Source organism: Chionomys nivalis, chromosome 2, assembly GCF_950005125.1.
Source record: "Chionomys nivalis chromosome 2, mChiNiv1.1, whole genome shotgun sequence".
Taxonomy (NCBI): Eukaryota; Metazoa; Chordata; class Mammalia; order Rodentia; family Cricetidae; genus Chionomys; species Chionomys nivalis.
Window position 1 is genome coordinate 113,201,450 of NC_080087.1, and position 25,540 is coordinate 113,226,989.

At 39.2% G+C, this 25,540-nt stretch overlaps 1 protein-coding gene across 3 annotated transcripts in view; it reads left to right on the top strand.

Annotated features, from left to right (window-relative positions):
• Positions 1–14,929: 14,929 nt before the first annotated feature.
• The window catches only part of Sphkap (SPHK1 interactor, AKAP domain containing), a 147,406-nt gene continuing 136,795 nt past the window's right edge, over positions 14,930–25,540 (top strand). For all 3 annotated transcript variants that reach the window (XM_057755652.1, XM_057755665.1, XM_057755658.1), the window contains exon 1: positions 14,930–15,233. In XM_057755652.1, coding sequence (XP_057611635.1) covers positions 15,206–15,233 — 28 coding nt within the window. In that variant the 5' untranslated portion in view covers positions 14,930–15,205. The remainder of the gene's footprint in view (positions 15,234–25,540) is intronic.

Below are 25,540 nucleotides of genomic sequence, written 5' to 3' on the forward strand. Positions count from 1 at the left end.
AAAACTAAACTGAATTTTGGGAGAAAGAAGGGCAGAGTCGGAGGAAAAGCCATGGAGCCACTGCCAGAGACAGATGTGCTACAACCTCATGGTGATGCACAGATTAGTGGGGATGGGTTAAACTAAGAAGTAAGAGTTATCAAATAAGAAGCTAGAGCTAATATGCCAAACAGTGATTTAAATAAAATGGTTTCTGTGTGATTGTTTTGGGGCTAAACGGCTGGGAACTAACTAGAGACCTCCTTCCAACAATGTCACTTGATGTGTTAGTCATGTGGTGTTTGTTTTATTTTCATGGATAAACTGTAACCAGGTCCTTTGTTCTTTAATCTTCCTGGAAACAGTTAACTGATGACTCTGCATCTTACCAGAATAAAATCTTCACACATTCTAGAAGATGTATGGCTGGGGCAGACTGCAGAGCCACTGGCAGTGGCAGTAGGGTTTATCTCTATTGCTTTACTGACTTTTAGGGAAACTATTCTCTTTGGATGGATACCTAGCTCAGCCTAGATATAGTAGCGTGGGCCTTGGACCTTCCCCAAAGCAATGTGTCTTAACCTCTCTGAGGAGTGGATTGGGGGTAGGGGCATAGGTAGAAAGAATGTGAGGGGAGGAGGGAGAGGGAACTGGGATTGGTATGTAAAATGAAAAAAAAATACTTTGTTTTCTTTTCAAAAAAATAAAATAACCTAAATAAATAAATAAATAAAAATAACTCACTGTCATTCTCTACCTTTGCCATCAAAGGGGTCTTAATATAACTTAGTCTACTTAAATACAAGGTCCTTCCTTATCTCCTAAGGGGACATTTCCTGAAGAAAGACAGGTGCTGGCTAGTTAACTTCATCATTTACTCTAAGACATCATATATTTATAACATTCTAGGATCAGGCTCAGTTGGATCCAGCAATTACTGAAATTGATATGGGCAGACATGAAATAGGTAGAGATGGACTCGAGCTCCATATTTCATTGCTTGCAATAGACTATGAGTAACACCTATAGGTTAAAATAAATGATAAGAAATTGAAATTATCTGAGAGGAATACAGCATCAATCAAAGTAGGAAAGCACAAAAGCTTTGGATTCGGACTTAACCAGGTTAGGTCAATCACTTGGTAGTCCTGATGATTTTAGGAAGTTATATAACTTCTACACCTATAAAACAAATGTCATAGACACTTGCCAATGAACTATTAAGTTTTACTTAGGAGAAGTTATTGTAAAGCCAATAGTATGGTGAGTACTTAACAAATATCATATGCAAAAGAGCATGATTGTGCTGGAAGATTTAAATGGTGAGAAAGTTCCTTCCCATCTACAGGCCAATTGCAGCACTGTACATGAGACAATTCATGCAGTTAACAAATATTAAGCAATACTTAGGTTATTATGCTGTGCATGAAAATCAAAACCTTAGTTGTTTAGAAAAAAAACTATTTTTAAAATTACATTTATTTATTGTGTATGTGTGTTGGTATACATGTGATCAGAAGATAATTTGCAAGAATCTCTTTATATCCTCTAGGTCCCTGGGAATTAAATTCAGGCCATTAGACTTTAGTAAAAGTACCTTTACCCATAGAACCAGCTCTTCAACCCAATGACAGAAGACATCTTCTAAGAAATCCACTAGTATATTATGAAAAGATGAAGATTATTAACTTAGTAGATGTTTTCTTCTGCTTATTGGAGAAGTAGTCTATTCTTCTTTGATGCCTAGCATCTTTACATATTAACAATCCTTTTCTTCAGTGACTACCTCTTTGGACATGGAATGGAAAGTGTGTCTAAAGAATTGGAATCAGAAAGATAGCTCAAAGATTAAAGGTTCTTGCTGCCAGTCTTGATGGCTTGACTTCAATTCTTGGGACACACATTGTTCAAGAATAGAACCAATATAAATTGTCCTATTTCAGTGTGATATGAACACACACACAAATACATACACTCACACACTAAATAAAAGAATAAATAAAACATAACAACATTTTAAAAGAATAGTAAGACATTGTAGTAAAATTTATGAAAAATACTGCCATTTCAAAAGTCCCCAATGTTAAAAATTAATTGGGAGTATTACTGTAGTCAATAATTATTGAGTATATAACTTATAATTGTCAAGATAAACAAGCCAGAGATAGTGATATTTGGGACTCAGGAAAATCTTAAGTTTGAGGTCAGCCTGGAAAATAAATGCTTTCTACGCACCTTAAAAATCACCTGTATTCATCTACAACTAAAGCCAACAACTAAAGCCCCTCTTCTGAGTTCATGCTCAAAGGCAAAGAAGAGATGACAATCCCCTTTCTGCTCCTGTGCCTCGAATAAGCAACAGTTGGTTTTAAGTTCAATTTCCTCTCTTTCAATTCTGGACACTGAAATGTCGATGGATTCTAACGGGCTCTTCCTCCATGGCATTTGGGGCCTGTGAACAAATGCGTCCACTAGTAATGTGGCACCACAGGCAGTACCACAAATGAAGAGCTTCCCTGCAAAAGGGAAACCTAAAATTGTTCTTTCTTCTGCATGCTAAACCATCAATTTACTTTCTTTCCTTTATTTTTTATCAGATGTTTAAAGAGAGTTCTCACTGAGAAAAGGTTTCAGGAGGAAATAAATAGCAGTAATCTTGAATCAAAATTATCTATCTAACTGGGTGGTTGACAGGAATTCTTCAATTTTGAGATTGAAAACTAGCAACGGAGGCTTATCTTCTACTGGCACTCTTGTTCTCTTTGCATCCTTGCACACAGCAGTGAGATTTATGAAACACAGGTCTATTGAATGCTGCACATTTGTTGGGGGGGGGGGCTTGCTTATCAATTTAGATTCTTGTTCCAAAAATTTTTTCTCACCTCTAGGTTTATAAGGTAGTGCCTCGGGATTCTATGCAAGATATTATTACTCTGAAGTCTTCCATTTATTTTCATATTTCAGAAACAACTCCTGATGCCAATAAAAAGAAATAACTGATACACAGAATCATCGCTCCCTCAAGCACACATTCAGAATCAGGCTGTTCAAGAAAATTCTAATTCATAGTCAAAAGCGCCATTCAAAAGTTGATGCAGGCCGGGCAGTGGTGGCTCACGCCTTTAATCCCAGCACTTGGGAGGCAGAGGCAGGTGGATCTCTGTGAGTTCAAGGCCAGCCTGGTCTACAAAGGGAGTTCCAGGACAGGCTCCAAAGCTACAGAGAAACCCTGTCTCGAAAAACAAAACAACAATAAAAAAGGGGTTGATGCTATTGGTTGCTGTATTTTTCTCACCTTATATTATGTTTATATAATCCCTAGAAGGAACCTTAGAATTTCATTTTCTATGACAATTATCTTTATCTTAAAAAGTCAAAATTGAAAAGGAGAAATTTAATGATTTTTAAAGTCAGATTGCATTTTATAGTACACAGAAATGTAAACATTATTTTTTTCTGGACATCACATGAGGTGCCTTCAAGTATGAAAAGAAAAAAGTTTACTGTCATGGAGGTGAGTTTTTGAGCCAGCATTGAGCATGAGATAGCCTCAGATATCAAAGTTATAATTCATAGGAATAATCTATTAAAATAGATTATTTTCTGGATTGTTTGCCATAATAATTACCAGTAAGAATTTTATTAGTAGATTTAATCATAAACTTTAAAAGACTATTCTCGCCAACCAAGTTATTCATTCCTACAGGTCTCTTTATGCCTATGCAAACATGCATGTACTTACATATGGATGCAGAAGGAAAAGAGTGAGTTGCCTGACTGATAGATGGCTCCAAGAGTCAGGCTTCATCCATAAGGTTGGAGAATTCATGTCATAGAAAACATGGAACAACAACCTGGAGAACAAAAGATAGCAAAGTGCAAATGCTGTCTCTGGTGGTGGCAGTGTCTTCAGTCCCTCTTGTCCTTTGTATTAACCACTGCCAGGCTGACTGATGCTTTTGACATTTACAACATCGGCAACACAAGGTTATGTGCCTCTATGATGCACCTGTATCTAGATTCAAAGGAAAACATCCAGAAAATGAATGCCATATCTTTGAAATTCTCCCAGACAATGGAGGATCTGTTTATAGAGGCAATATAACTCCTTTCCAGAAATTTTCAAAGTACCTGAGCTATGGTGAAAAGGCACCCTTAACCCAAATTTTATTACACTTTTTTAATTATAAGAAATTCTGTGCAAATACTCTCTTGTGTTAGACTGAAAATAGTCTTCTAATTCCATCCCCTAATCCACGAACCTTTTAATATATCACCGTGTATATATGTGCAATAGGACTCTCTGAGTATGATTAACTGAAAGTCCTTGAGATGGAAAGACTATCCTAGATCATATTGCTGGACTCAAAATGTAATGGTCAGTTCCTTATCAAAGAGACCTCAGAATGTGAAGGGAGAGAAAAAGCAATGTGGAAACAGAGGCAACAGCTAGAGTTATACGGTCTCAGCCAAGGAAAGCAGGCAGACACTGGTGTATAGAATAGAAATGCGTGCTCTCGCAAAGCCTCTAGAAGGATCAAGCCCTAGTCACTGACATTAACCTTAGGAGGTTCATACCAGACTCTCACCTTCAAAACTGTAAACAAGTTAAATTGGTGCTGTTTCAGGCCACAAAGTTTGTGGTCGTTATTGCAGCAGGAGAACGCTGGTACATTTCTGAGCATTTTATGAAACCTAATAAGTCCTCTTGTACCCTTGCTCCACTGGTCCACTGCCTAGAACACTGAGCAATTATTTTTGCCTATTAAAGACTCTGCAAACGGCAAAGCCACCCTGCGCTGAGCAGCGAGTTTAGTCAACAAATAGATTGACAGCAGAAACAAATGTTCTCCCAGTGTGTGTTGCCTGCCTAAGTGAGAGTGATGCAGGATGACAGGGACAGTAGACTTCAGATAAAAAATAATGGTAAAACATCACGGGTAACTGTGAGGCGAACGCACAGGAGCTAATCAATGCTATGGGAAAGTACATAACTGTGCAGTTGGTATTTTTTATTAATCATTAAAAGAGTATAAAACAAATAGTATTTTTAAGATTAAAAAAGACTATTTTAGAATTAATTCATAATTATGGAATAGCATGAACATTTAATATTTAAATTCAACTGTAATGGTGAAAGAATTCTGCCATAATATTTTTCAGTTCATTATAAAAATCGTAATTCTCATTAAAAGAATAACCTATCAAAGTGTAACTGGTTACTTGAACCAGCCATATTATGTCTGGAATAGTGGTTCTAAAAATAATAACCACACCACACTTTTAAGTCCTATTTGCTTCTGAAGTTTATCCCTGCTCCTCCTTTTCCTCAGTGCAGCCTTGCAAACTGCATCCATCAACATACATGCTACCAGTTGCTGGTATTGTCTTTATGAAGATGCTAGGATGCTGAAAGGGCCTCAGGCCCACTGGCAACCAAACAAAACTCACAGCAGCAAAATGAAACCCCAATGCTCGCATCACTTAATGGGAGCTGGGAATCCAGTGAATGGGGTGCTTGTCTCCTCTCTTAGTTCTGTAGACTGGATTTCACATCACAAGCATGTTCTATTGATTGGTACAGTGCTTGTGGTCCATAAATTTGTATGGTAGAAATAAACAAAGGAGCCCTGTGAAGCATGTATGTCTCACTAGACATTGTAAGCGTTTATGGAGAAGGACTTTGAAGACAGATTATATTTTCAGTGCCAAGTCAAGTATAACCTACGCAGCCTCTGCTCCAGGGCAAGACTAGAACACACAGCCTAGGTCTAGCTCTCCACTGTGTCTCTTAATCAAGATCTCTTCTCCTCATACCTATTTTATGTTCCTAAAATGTGTTGGAGGAAAAGCTTTAAAGATTTTCTATAGGCATTGTGGAAACCCATAGAAATTTTACATATTAGATTTGCCTCAGAAATGCTTGTAATATACAATGTTTGGAACAATATCTAAAAATTCTTAGCCTTTGTCAGACTTGAGGACCCATGGAGCTAGAGGACATGATCTCCTGGGTTCAAGTTCATGTTCAAGTAGGATATTCATGACACTGAGTTGACTCATGAAGTTAACTCAAAGTTCTATTTTGTTCTGTAAATGAATGCTGAATAAGAGCGATCAGGAATCCTTAGGGTCTTGAATGTACACAGACATTTTCTTTGTCTCTAAGCAGGTTTTATACCCCGTTGTGTGACATGTAAATTATAGACTGAACCGCTTCCCATGGCACTAGTTTCTTGCCTGATTCTGTAACTTTCTTTTGTGCTTTTCTTCCTTTCTTTCTTGAGGAAATATATACCACCATTGTCAGATAGCGTGACAGAAAAGAAACATTCTTAGTGATCATAGCTGTTGTTAAACACTGTTGTAATGATACCTAGTGTCACACTGAGTGTGCAGTGTGAGGAGAGGGGGAGACCATTGTGATACTTCTTATATGTGGATTTAAATTCTAAATAAATCACAAAGGGCAAGCTCTAGCCAGCCGAACCCTGAAAAGGAACACCACAATCATGAAGACAATGCCTCCAGCCTTTGGAGAGTACTCAGAAATCCTCAAGATCATCATCACATCTAGGGCTTTCTCAGTCATTCCTCCACATGTGTCTGCCTCTTAGCCAAGCTCTTCCCCTAGACCTTTGAAATATTTCTGGTCTATTGTGATGGAAATGTCTCTTAGTTAATACTATTTTATGTATTCTCTGAAGTGTGTGTGTGTGTGTGTGTGTGTGTGTATATATATATATATATAAACATACACACAACATAATCTCGATCACATCTACTCTGGCCCATCCCTGGTAACCCTGTTGTATATAGCACCATGTTTCACAGTCTAACAGCATCTTGGCCTCCTCCTTAAGACTTTGAGAATAAGTACAGCCCATGTTGCCCCTTCCACCATTCAGTGTACACATCAGCTACAACAACCCCTAATGTTATGATATAATCAGCAGAACCTATGAACTAAGTGCTTGTGTTCTCCTAAAGTTGATGCTGAAATCTGTAGGCCCATATTTCTATATGGTGTGTCAGCCAGGTGCTAAAGCCATAGGCCCCATCTGAGGTGGTCATGTCTCTGCCTAACAAAAGGTCAGGATGTTGTTGCTTCTTTCTTTGTAATTTGGAGGATGCCTTATAGAGATGCTGATTCAAGCCTACTTGACAGCTAGCATACACAGCAGACAGAGGATTCTTAGCAGGGCATGGATGTATATATCTGCAACCTCAACTCTCAGGAGGCTGAAGCAGAAACAGTGTGAGTTCAAAGTCAACTCTCATACCACATGAGATAAGAAACTAAAGAGTACCAACTATCAAGTAAGAAATGGATTCATGTAAGACTCAGAATCTGACAGTGTCTGGGCTCACACGAGACCCAGAATCTGACAATGTCTTGGCTGTGCAGGTAAATGTCTACAGCCATTAGAAATAAATGCTGTTTTTTTTTTTTTTTGTTTTTTTTTGTAGAGCAGTGAAATTCTATGATAGCAACTCAAACCAGCTAGGACAAGGATATTTGTGGAAAGATGAAAGGATGGGTAGGCCAAAGAAAAGAGTCAAGTTTAATATTTTAGACTCTTCTAAACAGAGAGGTGTGGGTTCAGACACAATCAGGGAATCATTTCCATAAATGGATCCTGAATCTGTACAGAAAGGTCCTGGCATGTCACTGGCAATATGCTACATCCCCTCCCTATCCCCAACTACAGTAACTAAGACTGACTTTGGCAGATAGCACTACAGTTACCTGAAGGTGTTCATGGTATGATCCACCCAAGCCACGGAAGTGTTACTTTACATGGTTAGAGATACTCTGCAGATGCGCTGAGATGAGATGCAATCACCCTGGGTTTTGCAGATGGCTTAATCTCATGAGTCCTTAAGGGTAGAGAGGAGAGCAGGAGAGTGTGAGGCAGGCAGACAGTATGAAAGTAATCTACGGCTTATGAGGGTATGAGGAAAGGGCCACAAGCCAAGAAGCGCAGCAAATCCTAAAAGCAAGTAATGACCCTAAGTTTAAAGTCAGCAAGAATATGAGGACCTCATCCTACGAGCATAAGGACCCATATTCTGTCAATAATCTGGGTGACCAGAAAATGACTTCTCTAGAGTCTTCAGAAAGGATAGTAGCCTGTTGATACATTGAACTTAGCTCATCAAAAACTGGCAGGCCTCCTTAGCCTTATTCCCCATGGAAAGGTGAGTGTGCTATCAGCAGCTTCATGACGCAGGACAATCAGATGCAATAGGAAATCAAGCCAAAACAGGAACTCAGTTTATTACTGTGAGCATCAATTTATATAGGTTAAGTGACATCATATGATGCAGGGGTTACCTCCAGCCAACGAGAGACAACCAAGCCCTCCCTCTGACTGGAGGGGCGTCAACCTAGATTTTGCTGTCTCATCCTCACTCAGTAGCTTTGAGACTATCCTTCAAACTTGAGCCAGGCTTTTCTCTGTTCAACAGGTCTCAAGGTGCAGGCCCTGAAATAATTTTGGCCCAACAAAGAACCAGATTTGTCTGACTTTCAAACTGTATGATTGTAAATTCTCTGATGCTTTAGCTATAAAGTTGTGGTGATGTGTGTGTTTGGGAGAGGGCAGTGGGTGAGTGTGTGAGAGACTCACTTTGGTCATCTTCCTCTATCATTCTTCTTCATCTTTCAGTTAATCTGGAGTTCAGAGACTCAGCGAGATAGAGTGGCTAGTGAGCTCCAGAGTTGTTCCATCTCCTCCTCCCTTGTACTAAGATGGTACTGTATAGGCTAGCATACCTACCTCTTAACATGGGTGCTAGGGAAGTAGAATTCAGCCCCTTGTATTTACACGTTAGCACTTTGCTGTCTGTATTGTTCATGGCAGTGACAGAAAACTAGCTCGCTGGTACTAAAGGTCTAGATGAGAAAATGCAGTAGTATGAAAAGCAGGCAAAATCAGTGTCTTTGTGTCCTGGTGAAGTGTGTATACAAACACCTCATTCTAGTCTTCTAAAGCCTACACCCCTGTAGAATGAAAAACATCAAAAGACTCCATAATTAATGAATTCAGTTACAAGGATGTTTTTTATTGCAGAACTGTAGAAACATGTTCTAAATATATATTAATATATAGAGAGATATAGATATAGATGATAGAGATATAAATAGATACAGTTAAAGATACAGATAGGTATAGCTTTACTTCTACTTACTCTATCCCTATGTTTATATTGCACTTTGATCCTTTGTCCCTTTCAGTGAATAGGGGAGTGTCTACATTTCTCTGTAGATTCTGTGCTGTTTAAGCCATTCAGTTCACCAGTTGACAGCAAGAAAACAATATTTCATTTTTCTTCTTAGGGACTGGAAAGATATCTCAGTGGTTAAGAATATTTGTTTTTATTTCAAAAAACCCATACAAAGTGGCTCACATTGCCCTATAACTCTAGTTGCAGGGAATATAATGGTGCAGGACAATTGTCTATATTCTGTCAATTACGTTGTAAATAAATGCTGATTGGCCAGTAGCCAGGCAGGAAGTACAGGAGGGACAATCAGACAGGAAGTAGAGGTGGTGCAATGAGAACAGAAGAATTCTGGGAGGGAGGAAGCCCATTCCTCTGCAGTCCTGCCCAGACACAGAAGGAGGAATATGTGACTGCCCTGCTGAAAAAGGTACTGAGCCATGTGTCTAACACAGATAAGAATAATGGGCTAATGTAAGTTATAAGAGTTACTAAAAAGCCTGAGCGAAAGGGCCAATCCGTTTATAATTAATGTAGAATTCTGTGTGGGACCTGGTGGGAGGACAGAAACCGGGCAGGACAGAAACCCAGACAACAATATAATGCCATGTTCTGGCCACCATAGGTACCTGCATGCATGTGGGACACATAAACTCATGTATGCATATGCACATAAATAAAAAATAATATTTTCTTTCAAGTTTTTTATGCTGGAATAATTGTGCTTTTATATAAATCTGTGAGAAACAAAAGACATAGAGCCCAGGTATCTTTTAGCTAGTTTACCTTTACAATAACATACTAAATAATTATAGTAAGATATCATGATAAAATTTCAAATTGATGTTGACAAAGGAAAAATTTTACAGTATTTCCATTCAAATCCACTCCCCTTCCTATCTACTTTACTTTAATTTTTAGTAGTCATTAATGTGGCACCTGTTTTTATGATTTTGCTGTTATATAACATGCTATATGTTACAAAATGCATAACAAACATGCTACATAAATATAAGCATATAGACCATAACCACCTTTTTTCATTTGATTTCCTGTGGGGCCGTCTAGATCCTTTTGTAAACTGATAGAATTCTCTGTTTTGCTAACTGGTGTTTCGGGAACATCAGTTTATTTAGTCAATTAGCCTATGTAGGATGCTGAGCTATTTCTAACTTTATAATAAAACTGCTACAAACATTTGTGTAAGGAGTTTGTGTGAACCTAAGGGTTCTTTTTTCTCTGAGATACACACGAGGACACAACTGTTGGGCCTTGCTCTTCCAGCTCATCATCCAGTCTTTTAAGCTCGTCCAAAGTGCTTCAGGGTAATTTCCATGTTTTAAATTCCTACTAGTAATGGAAGACCGATGACAGACTCTCTTAATCAATAGCTGGTTTTGTTGTTCTTTTTCCATCCTTCATTCTCATGGGTATAAGGTGAGATACAGTAGTTTCAGTTTGTAGTTTTCTGATGTGCAATAATTTTGATCTTTTATTGTGAGTTTATTTTCATATAAACTTTGTTGGGATGACTACTTATGTCCCTCTTCATTTTCTAGTTAGAAACAGAATTTGTCCACAAATTTGTAGACATTTGAATTTTAAGAAGTTTTTAAAAACATATCCTATGCTTTACTCTTTCATCAAATACCTTGTCTGCAAATATAGTTTCTCTGCTAACAACTTATTTTTAAATCTTTTCTTAGATCAAATAATACAATGAATTTAGCAAAATTTCCTTTTCTATGTTGTGCTTTTCATGTCAAAATTAATTCTTTTTCCTAGTCCCAGATCTCAAAAATTTCTGTTTATGTTTTATGATAAATGTGTTGGAGTGTTGCTTCTGACATTTAATTGAACCCTATGATCCACAATACGATGTGTTTTATATAGTGACAGCCATCTTCTTTTGACATGTGAGTGTTCTAATGTTGTAACGTTATCTGAAGAGACAAAAAGAGTGTCCCCCATCTTTTCTCCAATTGAGTTGCTATGCAACTTTGTTTTTTTATTTCTTTTTAAAAATCATTGGACATATTTGCATTGTATATGTTCGGATTTTTTTCTGTTGTTTTCCACTGATTTTGAATCTGTCCCTTCACCCACTACATGTCTAGAATTACTCTAATGTTATATCTTTAGTGCTTTAGACTGATTTCTATCCCTTTTAAATTTCCTAACAGATTTTAGCTTTTCTGGCCCCCTTCCATTTCCATATACATTTAATAATAACAATCTTGTTGGTAACTGTAAAATGGCCTTGCTAATAGGAAATAAGTCAAAGTTAGTATGAGCTTGGAGAGGTCTGATGAATTTTCAGTTCCTGGCACAGCGGGAGCCTGTGCCTCGCCAGAGTCTCTGATTCCTTCCATTAGGATCTCAGCACTTTGAGGCACCAGTCCTGTATATGTTTTATTAGGTAGCAGGTGTGTTGTTTCTTTGTTTTTCTCTTTAGTAACTTTAAATAACATTTTAACTTCAGGGTTCACGAGGTCATTTTGAGTATGTAAGAATAGCATCTTACACTTTGATCTTGTATCCTGAAACTTTGTAAACAGTTTTTAATCCTAGGTTCTTTTTTTAAAAAAAAAAAAAGCAATATATTTTTTACTGGACATGGTGTCATATTTTTATAATCCTGGCAACCAAGAAGCTGGGGCAGGATGGTCACAAGTTGTTAGGATATCAAGAACTGCACACCAAGATGACATACACAAATACATACATACATACATATGCACATTAAATATTAATTAATTAAAATCCTTTCCTAAGGAATGCCTGAATAGATAGTTATGCATGCTGTGAAGTCAGAGTAGTTTTACTCCTTCCTGGCTGAGCAGCTTGCTTTTATCTCCCTTCCTTGCCTGTCACATGAGCCAGGACTTTCAGCACTGTATTGGCTGAGTGTAGACAGGATGGATAACCATGCCTTCTTTCCAGGTTTAGGAAGAAGCATGCAGGATTTTATCACCATGTGGAGTTAGGTATGGGGTTCTGGTAGATGCCTTTTATCAAACCAATTCCTATCATGTGCCTATTTTTCTGAGAGTTTTTATCAAATGTGAGCATTGGATTTTGTAATTTTTTTTGCTTTAACTAATAGCATCATATATTTTTCTTTTTACCTGTTAATACAGTAAATTGTAGTGAACAATATGATTTTCCAATTTAGAACTGTCCGCACACCTTTAAAATAATTCCTACTGTAGGGTAAAGAGCAGCAGTTAAGAACATACTGCTCTTGCAAAGGACCCAAGTTCAGTTCCCAGTACCTCTGTCAGGTGGCTCATGGCTCACATCTGCCTATTATTCCAGTTTCAGGGGACCTGATGCTGTCTTCTTGCCTCCATGAGCATGTGTGCATAACACACACATACACTTTAAAAATAAAATATATTTAAAAATATTTCTACTGGAGTTGTATTTATAACTTATTGTTGAATTTAATTTATTAGTGTTTTATTAAGGGTTTTATGTCTGAATTGTTAACCTTCAGCAATTGTTAGCCTGTTTATCTCTCTCTGGTTTGGGTTTCTAGACACACTAGCCTCGTAAAATGATTTAGCATTCACTCTTCCTGTATCTCCGAGCAGAGATTGTGCCAGGTCAATTTTATCTTTAAATATTTGGAAGAATTCTTTAATGAAATCATGCGGGCCTAGAGATTTCAGTTTTTGAGAGGACTTTCTCTAATTAAAATTCAATTTCCTTGTATGGATCTAGAAAACATCATATTGAGTGAGGTAACCCAGATCCAGAAATACAATTATCATATGTACTCACTCATAAGTGGCTTTTAGACATAAAACAAAGAAAACCAGCCCACAATTCACATCCCAGAGAACCTAGACAACAATGAGGATCCTAAGAGAGACATTCGTAGATCTAATATACATGGGAAGTAGATAAAGCCAAAATCTCCTTAGTAAATTGAGAGCATGGGGACCATGGGAGAGGGTTGAAGGAGGGGGGGGGGCAAAGAAAAATGTAGAGTTCAATAAAATCAATTTAAAAAATTCAATTTCCTTAATAGATTTGGGGCTCCTAGAATAAAATGTTTGTATTTTGTACCAGTTTACATAATATATCCATTTCCTGCAGCTACCTTAACAAACTATCATACTGTGGACAATTTAGAGACACATGAAGACTTAGAAGTTCAAAGCAAAGATGTCAAGAGGGCCATGCTCCCTGTGACACACGTGGAGAAGCCTCCTTCCTTGACTTTTTCCACTTATTGCCCCACACTCTTCTTCTGAATGGGAGTATGACTCCAGCTTCCACCTTTTTTGTCTCGGGTACTCTCTGGAGCCTCCAACGTCACTTCCACTCTTTCCACTCTATGTATTCCTGTGTACAAATCCTCTGTCTCCCTTGCAAGACTGCGGCCCCAGGCTCCTTTCTGGCCTCACCGACAGCTCTGTAGCTATGTCTCTATGTTGTGAATCAAGGCAATTGTATGGCCTCATTACTTCTGAGTTATACCTCCTCTAAATTGCCACCAAGGTCCCACTGACATCAAGGTAGGGAGCTGAGCAGAGGTTGCTGTGGGCTGTGGGAGCTAAAATTCTCCCCGCTTACTTTGCCCTTATGGCGCCTCTATGTGTGGAGTTGTGCCTGGTTAGCGGCACCCACTGTTGGTGCCTGTTTGTGGAAATGTCTCCTTCATGGGTGCTGTGCTGAGAGTGCGCAAGATGAGGGACATGCTGCTTCTTCCTGGAGGGGATTCAAGCTCCTGGTCCACACTTAGTCTTTCCTTCACTACATGGCTCAGGAATGGCTTGAATCCATCTAGCCCGGGATAGTGAAACATTGGCTTTACCCTTAGCCTCTTCCTCTACAATTCAGAGTGGGATTTTTTCTTCTAACATCCTGCCATCATGAAGCAGGTATCTGTACATTGTCTGCATGGCTAGGCTGTCTCTGTCATTTGTCTAGAGACCCCCACACATTCCTTGCATGTTCAGACCCCGAGTTGCTCCCCATGCTTCTGCCAGCTTTTTTTGCTATATACAATTCATAATATGGAGAGCCCTAGTTATCCTTGCAAGAGCAAAGCAGGGGATTATATTTATTCCATCTTCCCATTTCCTGGAAGTCCCAGAGCTTTCGTTTTTAGTGTGCTTTTCAATTAAAAGAGAAAGGGCAGAACGCCCCATGCCCTCATCTTAACAGACAATTGCTACCACCAGTGTCTTGATTCCTTTCTTCTTTAAAAATAAAGGCTGTTTATGCTCAAAGCGATGCTGAGCCGACAAACAGAGCAGCAGTGGAGCTTGCGTTCAGGTTCTGAAAGCTGCCGCAGAAGGACGGCCACTGTCGCCGGGTTTTGAGACCTTTTCTGCTCATAGGGTCTAACAGGTGAGAGATGGCAAGTTCCACTTAAGGGAAATGAGTTACATGAAGAGAGGTGAGAATTAAAAACAGGACGGGATGCTTAAAGGAAAGCAAAAGAGCTGGGTGCTTTGGACAAGTGACCACGCACGCATCTCCTCTTCTGTTGTAGAGGACAAATCACAGAGGGTCTTCCAGGGGAGGCGGGCACCACCAGTGGGGACAAGGGAAAAGTGAAATCGCCAGAAGTGAGCATGTGAATGCGGCCAAGTGGGTGAGCAACTTCGGGCTCACACCTGATGTGCACCAGCAAAAGCAAGGGGCGGGGACTGGAATAAGCGGGAGGGGAGCCAGCAAGGAGCGACTGAGTGTAAGGCTCCATAAATCAGTCGCCTGAGATTGGAGATCTAGAAGGGAGGCGGGAATTAGATTGAAGGGTTAAGTCTACCCAACAGTTTCCAAGATCTGAGCAGACCACAGGAGGCGCCACTAGGACGTCTCCACTGCGTTCTGTGGCTAGGGAGGAGCGGGCTTCAGTCTCAGCTGCGGGTGCTCGGCCACCGCGGCTCCAGCCTGCGCGTCTCTGTCCCTCCGAGGGGCGCTCAGGCTCCCTAGCCTTCGCCTGCGCCGTCAGCTTTTCTCTACCCGCAATCAACCATGGATGTCAACTCCTTGCTTTCCGTGCAAAGGTAAGACTCGCATCCCCATATGCCAAATGCTACGTCCCTTCAACTCCGCTAGGCACTGGAGATCACAGGCAAAGTTGCTTTCCAGCATTCGCTCTGCTAGAGATACCCATAAAGAAGTTGAATCCCTGCGCTATGAGCGGTGGGATCAGCCCTTAGGGAACCTTGGTAGCTCCCAACTGGGTGGGGTCCGTGTGCTGGAGCCGCACCAGGTGGAGGACAGTTAGGAGCCTGCCACTAAGACTGTGGGACTGGGGTCTCCTCTGGCCGACAAGATACGAAGATACCTGGGGAACCTGACTTTTAAGTGTATGTTACCTGGAGCAGTTTCGCGCCTTGTTGTGGAATGATTTCCAAGGTGGAGAACAGAGACCAGAGGGAACAAGACCAAAGCCAGTTTCTCCATCCCCCACCCCCGTGCCATTGATCTTGACCTGGGCTAGTTTGGGGGCTCTGGAGTGAGGTACAGTGTCGTGTAGCATTGGGGGGGGTGTCTCTTCAATCTCTCACTGACACCTAACCTGAGTCCACCTGAAATCCTGGGCAGAGACCTCCTCAGTTCTTTAGCATTTCTGAAGCGCTTACCAAATTCCACCCTCCTCCCCTCCTCTGACAGGTAAGCGCAGCCACCTGAGAGATGCAGTTACAACGTTTTGTTGTCTGGTCTCCTCAATCTCCCTTCCCACCGCTCCGGTTCTGTTCTCCGCCCTACCCAGCAGGAGAATTCAAGAATCTGTGTATTTTCTTCTACTCCCTATAAATCGCTAGATTGAATTGGTACTGGGGCTCCACGGTGGTTCCCCAGCTGAGCAGGTAGTTTTGAGCCCTTTGTGCTCTGCCCAGCACGAAACTGAGCGTTCACAATTCAGACCAAGTGCTCTGGGCACTGTTGAATGGCAACAGCCTGGGGTGTCACGCTGTTGTCCACCACAGCCCCACTTCTCACCTCCCAGGGTTCAGTGATGATGATCTTGTAGACTCTTCCTTCCTTCCTACCCCCACCCCACTCCCCAACCAGCCCAACAATAAACACTTGGAACTAGGATTCTGGAATTGCATTGGAACACAGTGAGGCAAAATACTCACAGGCAAAGTCTCACTCACACCCAGTAGCCAAGATAGGGTGACCGGAATAGGGTTGAGTGTAAGGAGGTGGTAGGTAATTGCCTTTCAAGGGTTCAGAGCCTGCCATCTACAGACTGGAGTGTTTATGCTGTGTGTGAGAGAACCAACCTTCCCCCTTTCCCAGCCATCACCCACCTCTGTGGCCTTAGCAAAGTGAGCTTTCTACAAAACGCCTGGGGAAGCTCTTAAGTGAGCCTCTAATTCTGAGGCTCAACCAGGAATAAATGACCACGGAGTCTCTCTATTCCTACCTAATGTCTGAAAAAGCAAGAAAGTGTTGTGGGAGGGAAGATTTTAAAGGCTTTGAAAATAGCCAATGTTGTTGATTTCTAGGTAAGAGAATACCACGTTTTAAAAGTCAAGTCTATTAGAGAGTTACTGTTTACTGCCTGGAGAAATGGTCCTTACAATTTATGCCTTGAGGGCTAGGCATCCAGCTCCCCTATGGAGCTCTAGCCTTGCATGCCTGAGCCCCAAATTCAGTCCTCAGTTACTCCACCCCACTCTCCACAATTGAAATGGTGAGCTCAGCAGTCCCTACATTCCCAAAGAGGTGCTTTTCATAACAAATCCCGTACTTTAAATCCTCCTTTTCAAGTTGTCTTGAACATGGATCAGTCCTGCCTTAATTTCCTTCTAATCCTGCAACATTCTCTAAGATATTAGAAACACACCAGGCCAATAATTTATTCGGATCTTGTCTACTGTAGTACCAAAAGTGGCTTTATAAAGAATAAACTAGTTGAAGCTACATACTTGAGTCTTAATAACGTGTCTCCAGAAGTAAACCTTTCAAATATTATCACATACTTACCAAGAAACAGTGCATCATTTTATTTTACCCAGACTGTAATTTAATTTAGCAACACATCACTTATATTGTTAGATGATAGGAGAAAAGCAATTTTTTTCATGAACTCAACAAGTCAAAACTGTATACTAAACTAAAGCCACACATCGGTGATGATCTATTGTAATACCCTTGTTCATTCCTGTGTTTTAGTGTAAGTAAGTATCACAGTTTCTCTCCCATAAGATTTCATGGGAGGCCATCAGAATTTCCTTTTCGTGTGTGTGTGTGTGTGTGTGTGTAAACAGAAGTGGAATTTGAACTGCTATCTATTTGCCCTGTATTAGTCACCAGACTTGTTTGCAAAAGTTTGAATATTGAAGAACTGATGATTGGGTATTCTACATGAGTATTTTTGAGAAAATGGCAAGATGATCAAGTAATAATGAATTATTACTGATCAAGAATGCATTGCACAAATCTGAAACGTTCTCAATATTTAATAAAGCAAAACTAGTGTTTATCAGCACTTCTTTTAAGCAAGATAAAATATTTTAGACATCTCTTCAACAATGCTTCAACAACATGGTTTGGGAACACAGTGAATTAATTATAGGATACTTTGTACTGTTGGCAGGTTTGTTTTTTTTCATTCTTGCTGTTTTCAGTTAAAACAGCATGCAAATGGAGCAGTACTCAAACAATACTGTGGTGACCAATCTCAAAATGGAATCTGAATAACAATTTGGTAGCTTTGAAACATGGGATTTTCTATTAACCTTGTATTTGCAAAGGTTTCAGTTTATTTTGACAATGAAGCTTTTGATTTTCAGGTATGTATTAAATTGTATGAAGCGCATTGCAGACTTTTAAAAATTGTTGAATATAGAAGCCAGACAATGTCTCCAAAAAGGAAATCAAGTAGTAAGGAAATCAAATATCCTCACATTAGATATATTATAAACCCAGAATTTCGTCTTCTTTTCTGGCTTGTCATCTGGTAGAAATAAAATGGTTTTAATGTGGGAGCCTAGGCAGTTTGGATGCTCCTCTTACTAGACTGGGATGGAGGTGGATGGTCTTTGGACTTCCCACAGGGCAGGGAACCCTGATTGTTCTTAGGGCTGACGAGGGAGGGAGACTTGATTGGGGGAGGGAAATGGGAGGTGGGGGTGGGGAGGAGGCAGAATTCTTTAATAAATAAATAAATTAATTAAAAAAACAAAAAACAAAGGTTTTTATTTTAGCTTGGTTATTTTTACAGCCAATGTGTTGGGAGCATGTCTTTATCTGTTTGATAAAGTTTATTTGATTTGCTAAGTCACATAACTAGGTGTAGATATAAAAGGATTTATGTTCTCTCCCAAGTATTTCCTCTACCACACTTATTCCTGTATCATAGCTACCCTTAATGGATGTAAGACAATGTTGTTTACATGAGTAACTGTGTGCACAATCACATTTAGACATTATTAAGTATCATTCCACATATTAAATTGTTTGATCATCACATTCTTGAGAGTTAATTATAACAGATATTACTTCTACTTCCTAGCAAAAACTCGGAAGCAAAAGAAAATTAAATAAAGCAAATATTTGATTTAGAAGTCCATATATATCAACTAGGAGACCCCAGAGTTCTTCCGGCTTCACATCCAGTTTTTTGTTTGTTTGTTTGTCTTATTTTTTATTATATTTAAGTGTAACTCTGAACTCACACCTAAATAAGAGAGAAAGAAATGCTGGTGCAACTTAATTGGTAATATTGTTCTCAGACACCTGGGGCATCCTAAATGCAAGATGGTCCTTAAAGCAGTAAGCCTCTAAAACAAAGATTAAAAAATACATTTTTCAATAAAATAAGTTACAAACAAATTATTTTTTCACCTATACCATAATCGAGATGGAATTTGAAGTTGAAGAAAGAGTTAATCTGCTTTGTAAACATTTACATCTCTAAAACAAAGATTAAAAAATATATTTTTCAATAAAATAAATTACAAATTATTTTTTCACCTACACCATAATCGAGATGGAATTTGAAGTTGAAGAAAGAGTTAATCTGCTTTGTAAACATTTATATCTCTAAAACAAAGATTAAAAATACATTTTCAATAAAATAAATTACAAACAAATTATTTTTTCACCTACACCATAATCGAGATGGAATTTGAAGTTGAAGAAAGAGTTAATCTGCTTTGTAAACATTTACATTTCTATACTGTATAGAATACAGTATAAAATTCCTTTTGTTTTGTTAGGCTTCCTGGATTCTATTTTGATCAAACACATTCTAAGTGGGTTATTGGAGGAAAAAACTAAAAGTTTGTTTCGAAAAACAATATGAATTATTGATTTCATCATTTTATTTTAATCAGCCTATAATTTAATTTAGCAACACATCACTTATATTGTTAGGTCCTAGGAGAAAAGCATTTTTTTTTCATAGAATCAACAAGTTAAAACTGTATACTAAACTAAAGCCCCATACATCGGTATATTTTTTGGTGAATGTTTATAGGTTTTCAAATTCTTAAAGAAGGAGAACTGTACCAGGCGGTGGTGGCCCACACCTTTAATGCCGGGCCTCCAGAGGAAGAGGCAGATCTCAGTGAGTTTGAGGCCAGTCTGGTCTGCAAAGTGAGTTCCAGGACAGCCAAAGATACACAGAGAAAACCTGTCTCAAAAAAACAAAAACCATTTAAAAAAAAATAGAGAAATACAGGTGCATAGCTTCATTTCTATGCCCTCTTGACTAACAAGCCTGAGGAAGCACTGGCCTGAACCTTTTGTGTGGAGGGGCAGGGTTAAGGCTCACATGCAACTCTAGGAGGTAAGTGAAGTTTTTTCAGGGAATGCATCTCTCTCTCCCCAATCCAACACTAAGCTGCATCCACATTCCCTAGCTCACAAAAGCTAGGATGCTTCCAGTCCAGAAGTAACTTCCTATATAGACAGAGAAACTTGGAGTTTGGAATCTAGACAAACATACAAGATTTGAGGTGCTGGCTGTGCTTCTGTGACATGGGCACATGGTGAAGTAACAGAAATTCTCAAAGCAATTTCTAATGAAAACACCTTTATAAGTACCCTTGACATCGACCGTTTACTGTACTGGCAACTTTCGTGGGCACCTGGCTTCCATATGTATAAGATATATATATGTATATGTATATGTATATGTATATGTATGTGTATGTGTATGTGTATGTGTATGTGTATGTGTATGTGTATGTGTATGTGTATGTGTATATGTATATATGTATGTATATATGTATATATATGTATAAGATATATGTATATATCTTATACATATTTGTATACATAGTTGTAAGTGATTACCCTGCAAGTCAACTCTTCCAGAACTTCTTGTTCATAAGGGAATCGCTCCCTTGGCTAGCCCTCCTCAGCTGAATGCTCTTTGGCTCTCTGTGGGAGAGTTTTCTCCACATGAAATTTTAGGGAGGAAAGAAGAAACAGTGGTGCATTTGCTACTGGAGTGTTCATGTCCTTGCCACTGTCACTGTCTGTCTAAGGTTCTTATTGACTCCTCCTGGATATTCTGACACATGGAGGGGGGTATACTGATCATCTGGGTCCCTTTTGTTTCTTATGTTCTACAGTGTCACATTTGCTGTTTGTTGTGCCTGTGACTGTCAGCTGGGTACTTTAAGGATGAACGTGTAACTTTCTTTTTTTTTTTTTTATTCTTTTTTTTTTTATTCTTTTTTTTTTTACTTATTTATTTATTTTTATTCTTTTTTAATTAAAATTTCCACCTCCTCCCCATTTCCCATTTCCCTCCCCTCCTCCCAAATATTGCCCTCCCCCCACTTCCCTCCCCCTATCCCCACTCCTCTTCTCCTCCCCCCACTCCATTCCCCCTCCCTCTCGATACTGAAGAGCAGTCCAAATTCCCTGCCCTGCGGGAAGACCAAGGTCCTTCTATCTACGTCCAGAAAGGTGAGCGTCCAAACAGGCTAAGCTCCCACAAAGCCAGTTCATGTATTAGGATCGAAACCTAGTGCCATTGTCCTTGGCTTCTCATCAGTCTTCATTGACCGCCATGCTCACCTTATTCTTTTTTAATTAAAATTTCCACCTGCTCCCCGTTTCCCATTTCCCTCCCCTCCTCCCAAATATTGCCCCCTCCCCCCACTTCCCTCCCCCTATCCCCACTCCTCTTCTCCTCCCCCCACTCCATTCCCCCTCCCTCTCGATACTGAAGAGCAGTCCAAATTCCCTGCCCTGCGGGAAGACCAAGGTCCTTCTATCTACGTCCAGAAAGGTGAGCGTCCAAACCGGCTAAGCTCCCACAAAGCCAGTTCATGTATTAGGATTGAAACCTAGTGCCATTGTCCTTGGCTTCTCATCAGTCTTCATTGACCGCCATGCTCAGAGAGTCTGGAATCAACCCATGCTTATTCAGTCCCAGACCAGCTGGCCTTGGTGGGCTCCCAATAAATCAGTTCCACTGTCACAGTGGGTGGGTGCATCCCTCGTGGTCCTGATTTTTTGCTCATGTTCTCCCTCCTTCTGCTCCTCATTTGGACCTTAAGAGCTCAGACCGTTGCTCCAAATTGAGACTCTGTCTCTACCTCGATCCATCGCCAGATGAAGGTTCTAAGGTGATATGCAAGATATTCATCAGTATAGGATAGGGTCATTTCAGGTTCCCTCTCCTTAGTTGCCCAAGGTACCAGCTGGGGACATATTCCTGGACACCTGCGAACCCCTCAAGAGTCAAGTCTCTTGCCGACCCTAAGATGGCTCCCTTAGATAGGATATATACTTCGCTGCTCCCGTATCCATCCTTCCTATATCCCAACCATCCCAATCCCCCGAGCTCCTCCCATCCTCCCCTTCTCATATTTCTCATCCCATTTCCCCTTTGCCCCATGCCACCTCACCCGCAAGTTCCCAGTTTTTGCCCTGCAATCTTGTCTACTTCCCCCTCTCCATGCGGATGACTATATGATTTTCTTTGGGTTCACTTTCTTATTTAACTTCTATAGGATCACACATTATATGCTTAATGTCTTTTATTTATGGCTAGAAACCGATTATGAGTGAGTACATCCCATGTTCCTCTTTTTGGGTCTGGGATACCTCACTCAGGATAGTGTTTTCTATTTCCATCCATTTGCACGCAAAATTCGAGAAGTCATTGTTTTTTACTGCTGAGTAGTACTCTAATATGTATATATTCCACACTTTCTTCATCCATTCCTCCATTGAAGGGCATCTAGGTTGTTTCCAGGTTTTGGCTATTACAAACAATGCTGCTATGAACATAGTTGAACAGATACTTTTGTCATTTGATGTGGCATCTCTTGGGTATATTCCCAATAGTGGTATTATTGGATCTTGGGGTAGGTTGATCCCAAATTTCCTGAGAAATCGCCACACTGATTTCCAAAGTGGTTGCTAGTTATTTTTCTATTTGTATAAACTGCCCTCTTTTTTAAATTTACTTTTTTCTCTTTTCTTGTTTATTTGAGGTTAGTTGGGAAATGTTTATAATTCCATGCTAGTTCCTCTACTGATTTGCTATTTATATTTTGCAAAAGCAAAATTGATAGATCAGAGTTTAGTATACATATCTTTAATTAATCACTTTCTATTTTCCAATTATAATGTGTCACTTCACATCCAGATCAAATTTTATTTATACATTCAAATTCTCTACTCTGATATTTTAGCCTTTTGTTGGCGTATATTTTATTTTTATAAATGGCATAAACATTGCATCTTATTTTTATATTAAAGCGCCACATTTTGATTGGGGGAGGGGGAGGGAATGGGAGGTGGTGGGGGGGAAGAGGCAGAAATCTTTAATAATTAAATTAATTAATTAATAAAAAAAGAAAAGAAAAAGAAAAAAAGAAAAAAAAAGAAGTCTAAAAATGAATTTGATTCTTTTTTCTTCACTTCTGAAGTTTTGGATACTTGAGTAGAATTGGGGTTTTGCCTGTGTTACTCAGTTTCTATTCAAAAAGCTTCCTTTATATTTCCTGTGGAGAAGGCCTGTCAGCAGTGAATGTTCCACTCTGCTCACCATAAAGCTTGTTTCTTTTTGACTTTCTTTGAAAAAGAAAAGAAAAAACCCTTATAAGAATAGAGTTCAAGGTGGGTGGTGGTGTTGTACGCCTTTAATCCCAGCACTTGGCAGGCAGAGACAGGCAGATCTCTGAGTTCCAGGCCAGCCTTATCTACAGAGTGAGTTTCAGGATAGCCAGATCTACAGAAAGAAATCCTTTCTTAAAAGGAAAGAAAGAAAGGAAAGAAGGAAGGGGGAGGGAGGGGGAGAGAGACAGAGAGAGAGAGAGACAGAGAGAGAGACAGAGAGAGAGAGAGAGAGAGAGAGAGGGAGGGAGGGAGGGAGGGAGGGAGGGAGGGAAGGATGGAGGAAAGGAAGGAAGGAAGGAAGGAAGGAGAGAGAGAGAGAGAGAGAAATAAAGAAAGAAATAAAGAAAGAAAGAAAGAAAGAAAGAAAGAAAGAAAGAAAGAAAGAAAGAAAGAAAGAAAGAAAGAAAGGGTATAATTCAAAGTTGAAATTTATTTCAAGTAACTTTTGAGGTAGTATACAAAGTGAAGGATATACTGTTATATTTTCTTACACATTTCCTTCTTGATCCTCCTCCTCCACTCCACTGCCCCAACCACCTATACATCTTCATCTGGCTCACATCCTCCCTTCCCATGTCTAGGATTTTGGTTCCCTCTCCTTTTAAAACCATCTTCTCTCATGATCCCCTTTCTAGTTTCATCATCTATACCTCCTCCACATACAAATATTTGTATGTGCATATATAAGTAAATATAGGAGCTATATATGAAAGAGAACATGTAGCATTTGCCTTTCTGAATTGGGTAATGATTTGTGGTTTCATACATTTGTTTTTTTTCTTGTGGAAGAATAAAAACACAGCTGTTGTTACATTTACCATGTTTCCTTTATCCATTCATCAGGTGGTAAACATGTAGGCTGGTTCCCACTCCTTATTGCCAATAGTGTAGCAGCAGCAATAGATGCCCTAGTGTCCACCCAAAAGAAGAATAGCTGTATCTTATGGTAGATCTAGTTTTAGCCCCCCCCCCTTTTTTGAGTAACTCCATAAGGCTTTCTAGAATTACTATAGAAGTTTACATTTCTGCCAGCAGCGAACAAGGGTTTTAATCATTTTCACATCTTCACCAGCATTTGCTGTTTTTATTTTTCTTGATTTTAGCCATTCTAACACAGGTGATATGAAACCTTGAGACAGTTTTAATCTCCATTTTTGGCAGCTGGCGATGTTGAATATTCCTCAAATATTTATTAGCCACTTGTGCTTTTGTTCTTTTGAAAACTCACTGTTGAGTTTATTAGCCTACTCCTTGATTGAAAGGTTTGGCTTTTTTTGTACTGAAACATTACAGTTTATATACATTCTAGACATTAAAAATTTATCTACTATATATAGATGAAGATTTGCAGTTTATATATATTCTAGACATTAAAATCTATCTACTATATATGGATGAAGATTTTCTACTATTCTGTAAGTTGTCTGTTTATTCTGGAGGTTGTTCCCTTTGCTGTGGAGAAGTTTTTTAAATTTAACTTATTCTAATTTCTTTATTATTGTCATAATTATGTGATACTAGAGACCTTATCTAAGAGTTTTTAATCTATGCTTATCGTGATTTTTTTTCTCTGTTTCCTGCTAGCAGATTTGGGTCTTATATACAAATCTCTTTTATTAAAATATTTTAATTTATATTATTAAATAATGCAAATTAAATATTAAGTAATATTTAAATACATATCTTTATTTTATGTTTATGTGTTTGTATCTTGGTGGACATATATATGCACTGTCTGAATATATGTATCTGTGGAAGCTAGAAGAGGCTATCAGATTTCCTGGAGCAAAAGTTATAGACAGATATAGGTGCTAGGAACCAAACCTGGGTCTTCTGCAAGAACACCTGGTGCTCTTAACCACAGAATCATCTCTTCAGTCACAGTATATTTTTAAGATATACTTTGAATCAGATGAAAAAATCTGAATCTTGTTTTGTTTCTCGCCATATGATATCCTTCACCATTTGTTGGGGATGCTGTTAGGATGTTTTTGTTGTTGCTTTTGTTAAAAATTAGATAGTTATAGTTGTGTGTTTCCTCAATAACATTTATTGTAGACGCTGCCCTATTTCCAATGTGGATATTTTCTAACTTGGTCAAAATAAAAATACAGAGGCAGTTGTGTCTATGAGGATTTATTTCTTGGTTATCTATTCTGTTTCACTGATCTGCATTTCTGGTTTTGTGTTAGGATATCTACATCATTGTTATTTCTGATTAGGATTGTTTGGGCCTGGGGGGCACGGAGTCCAAGTTTCTCCATAA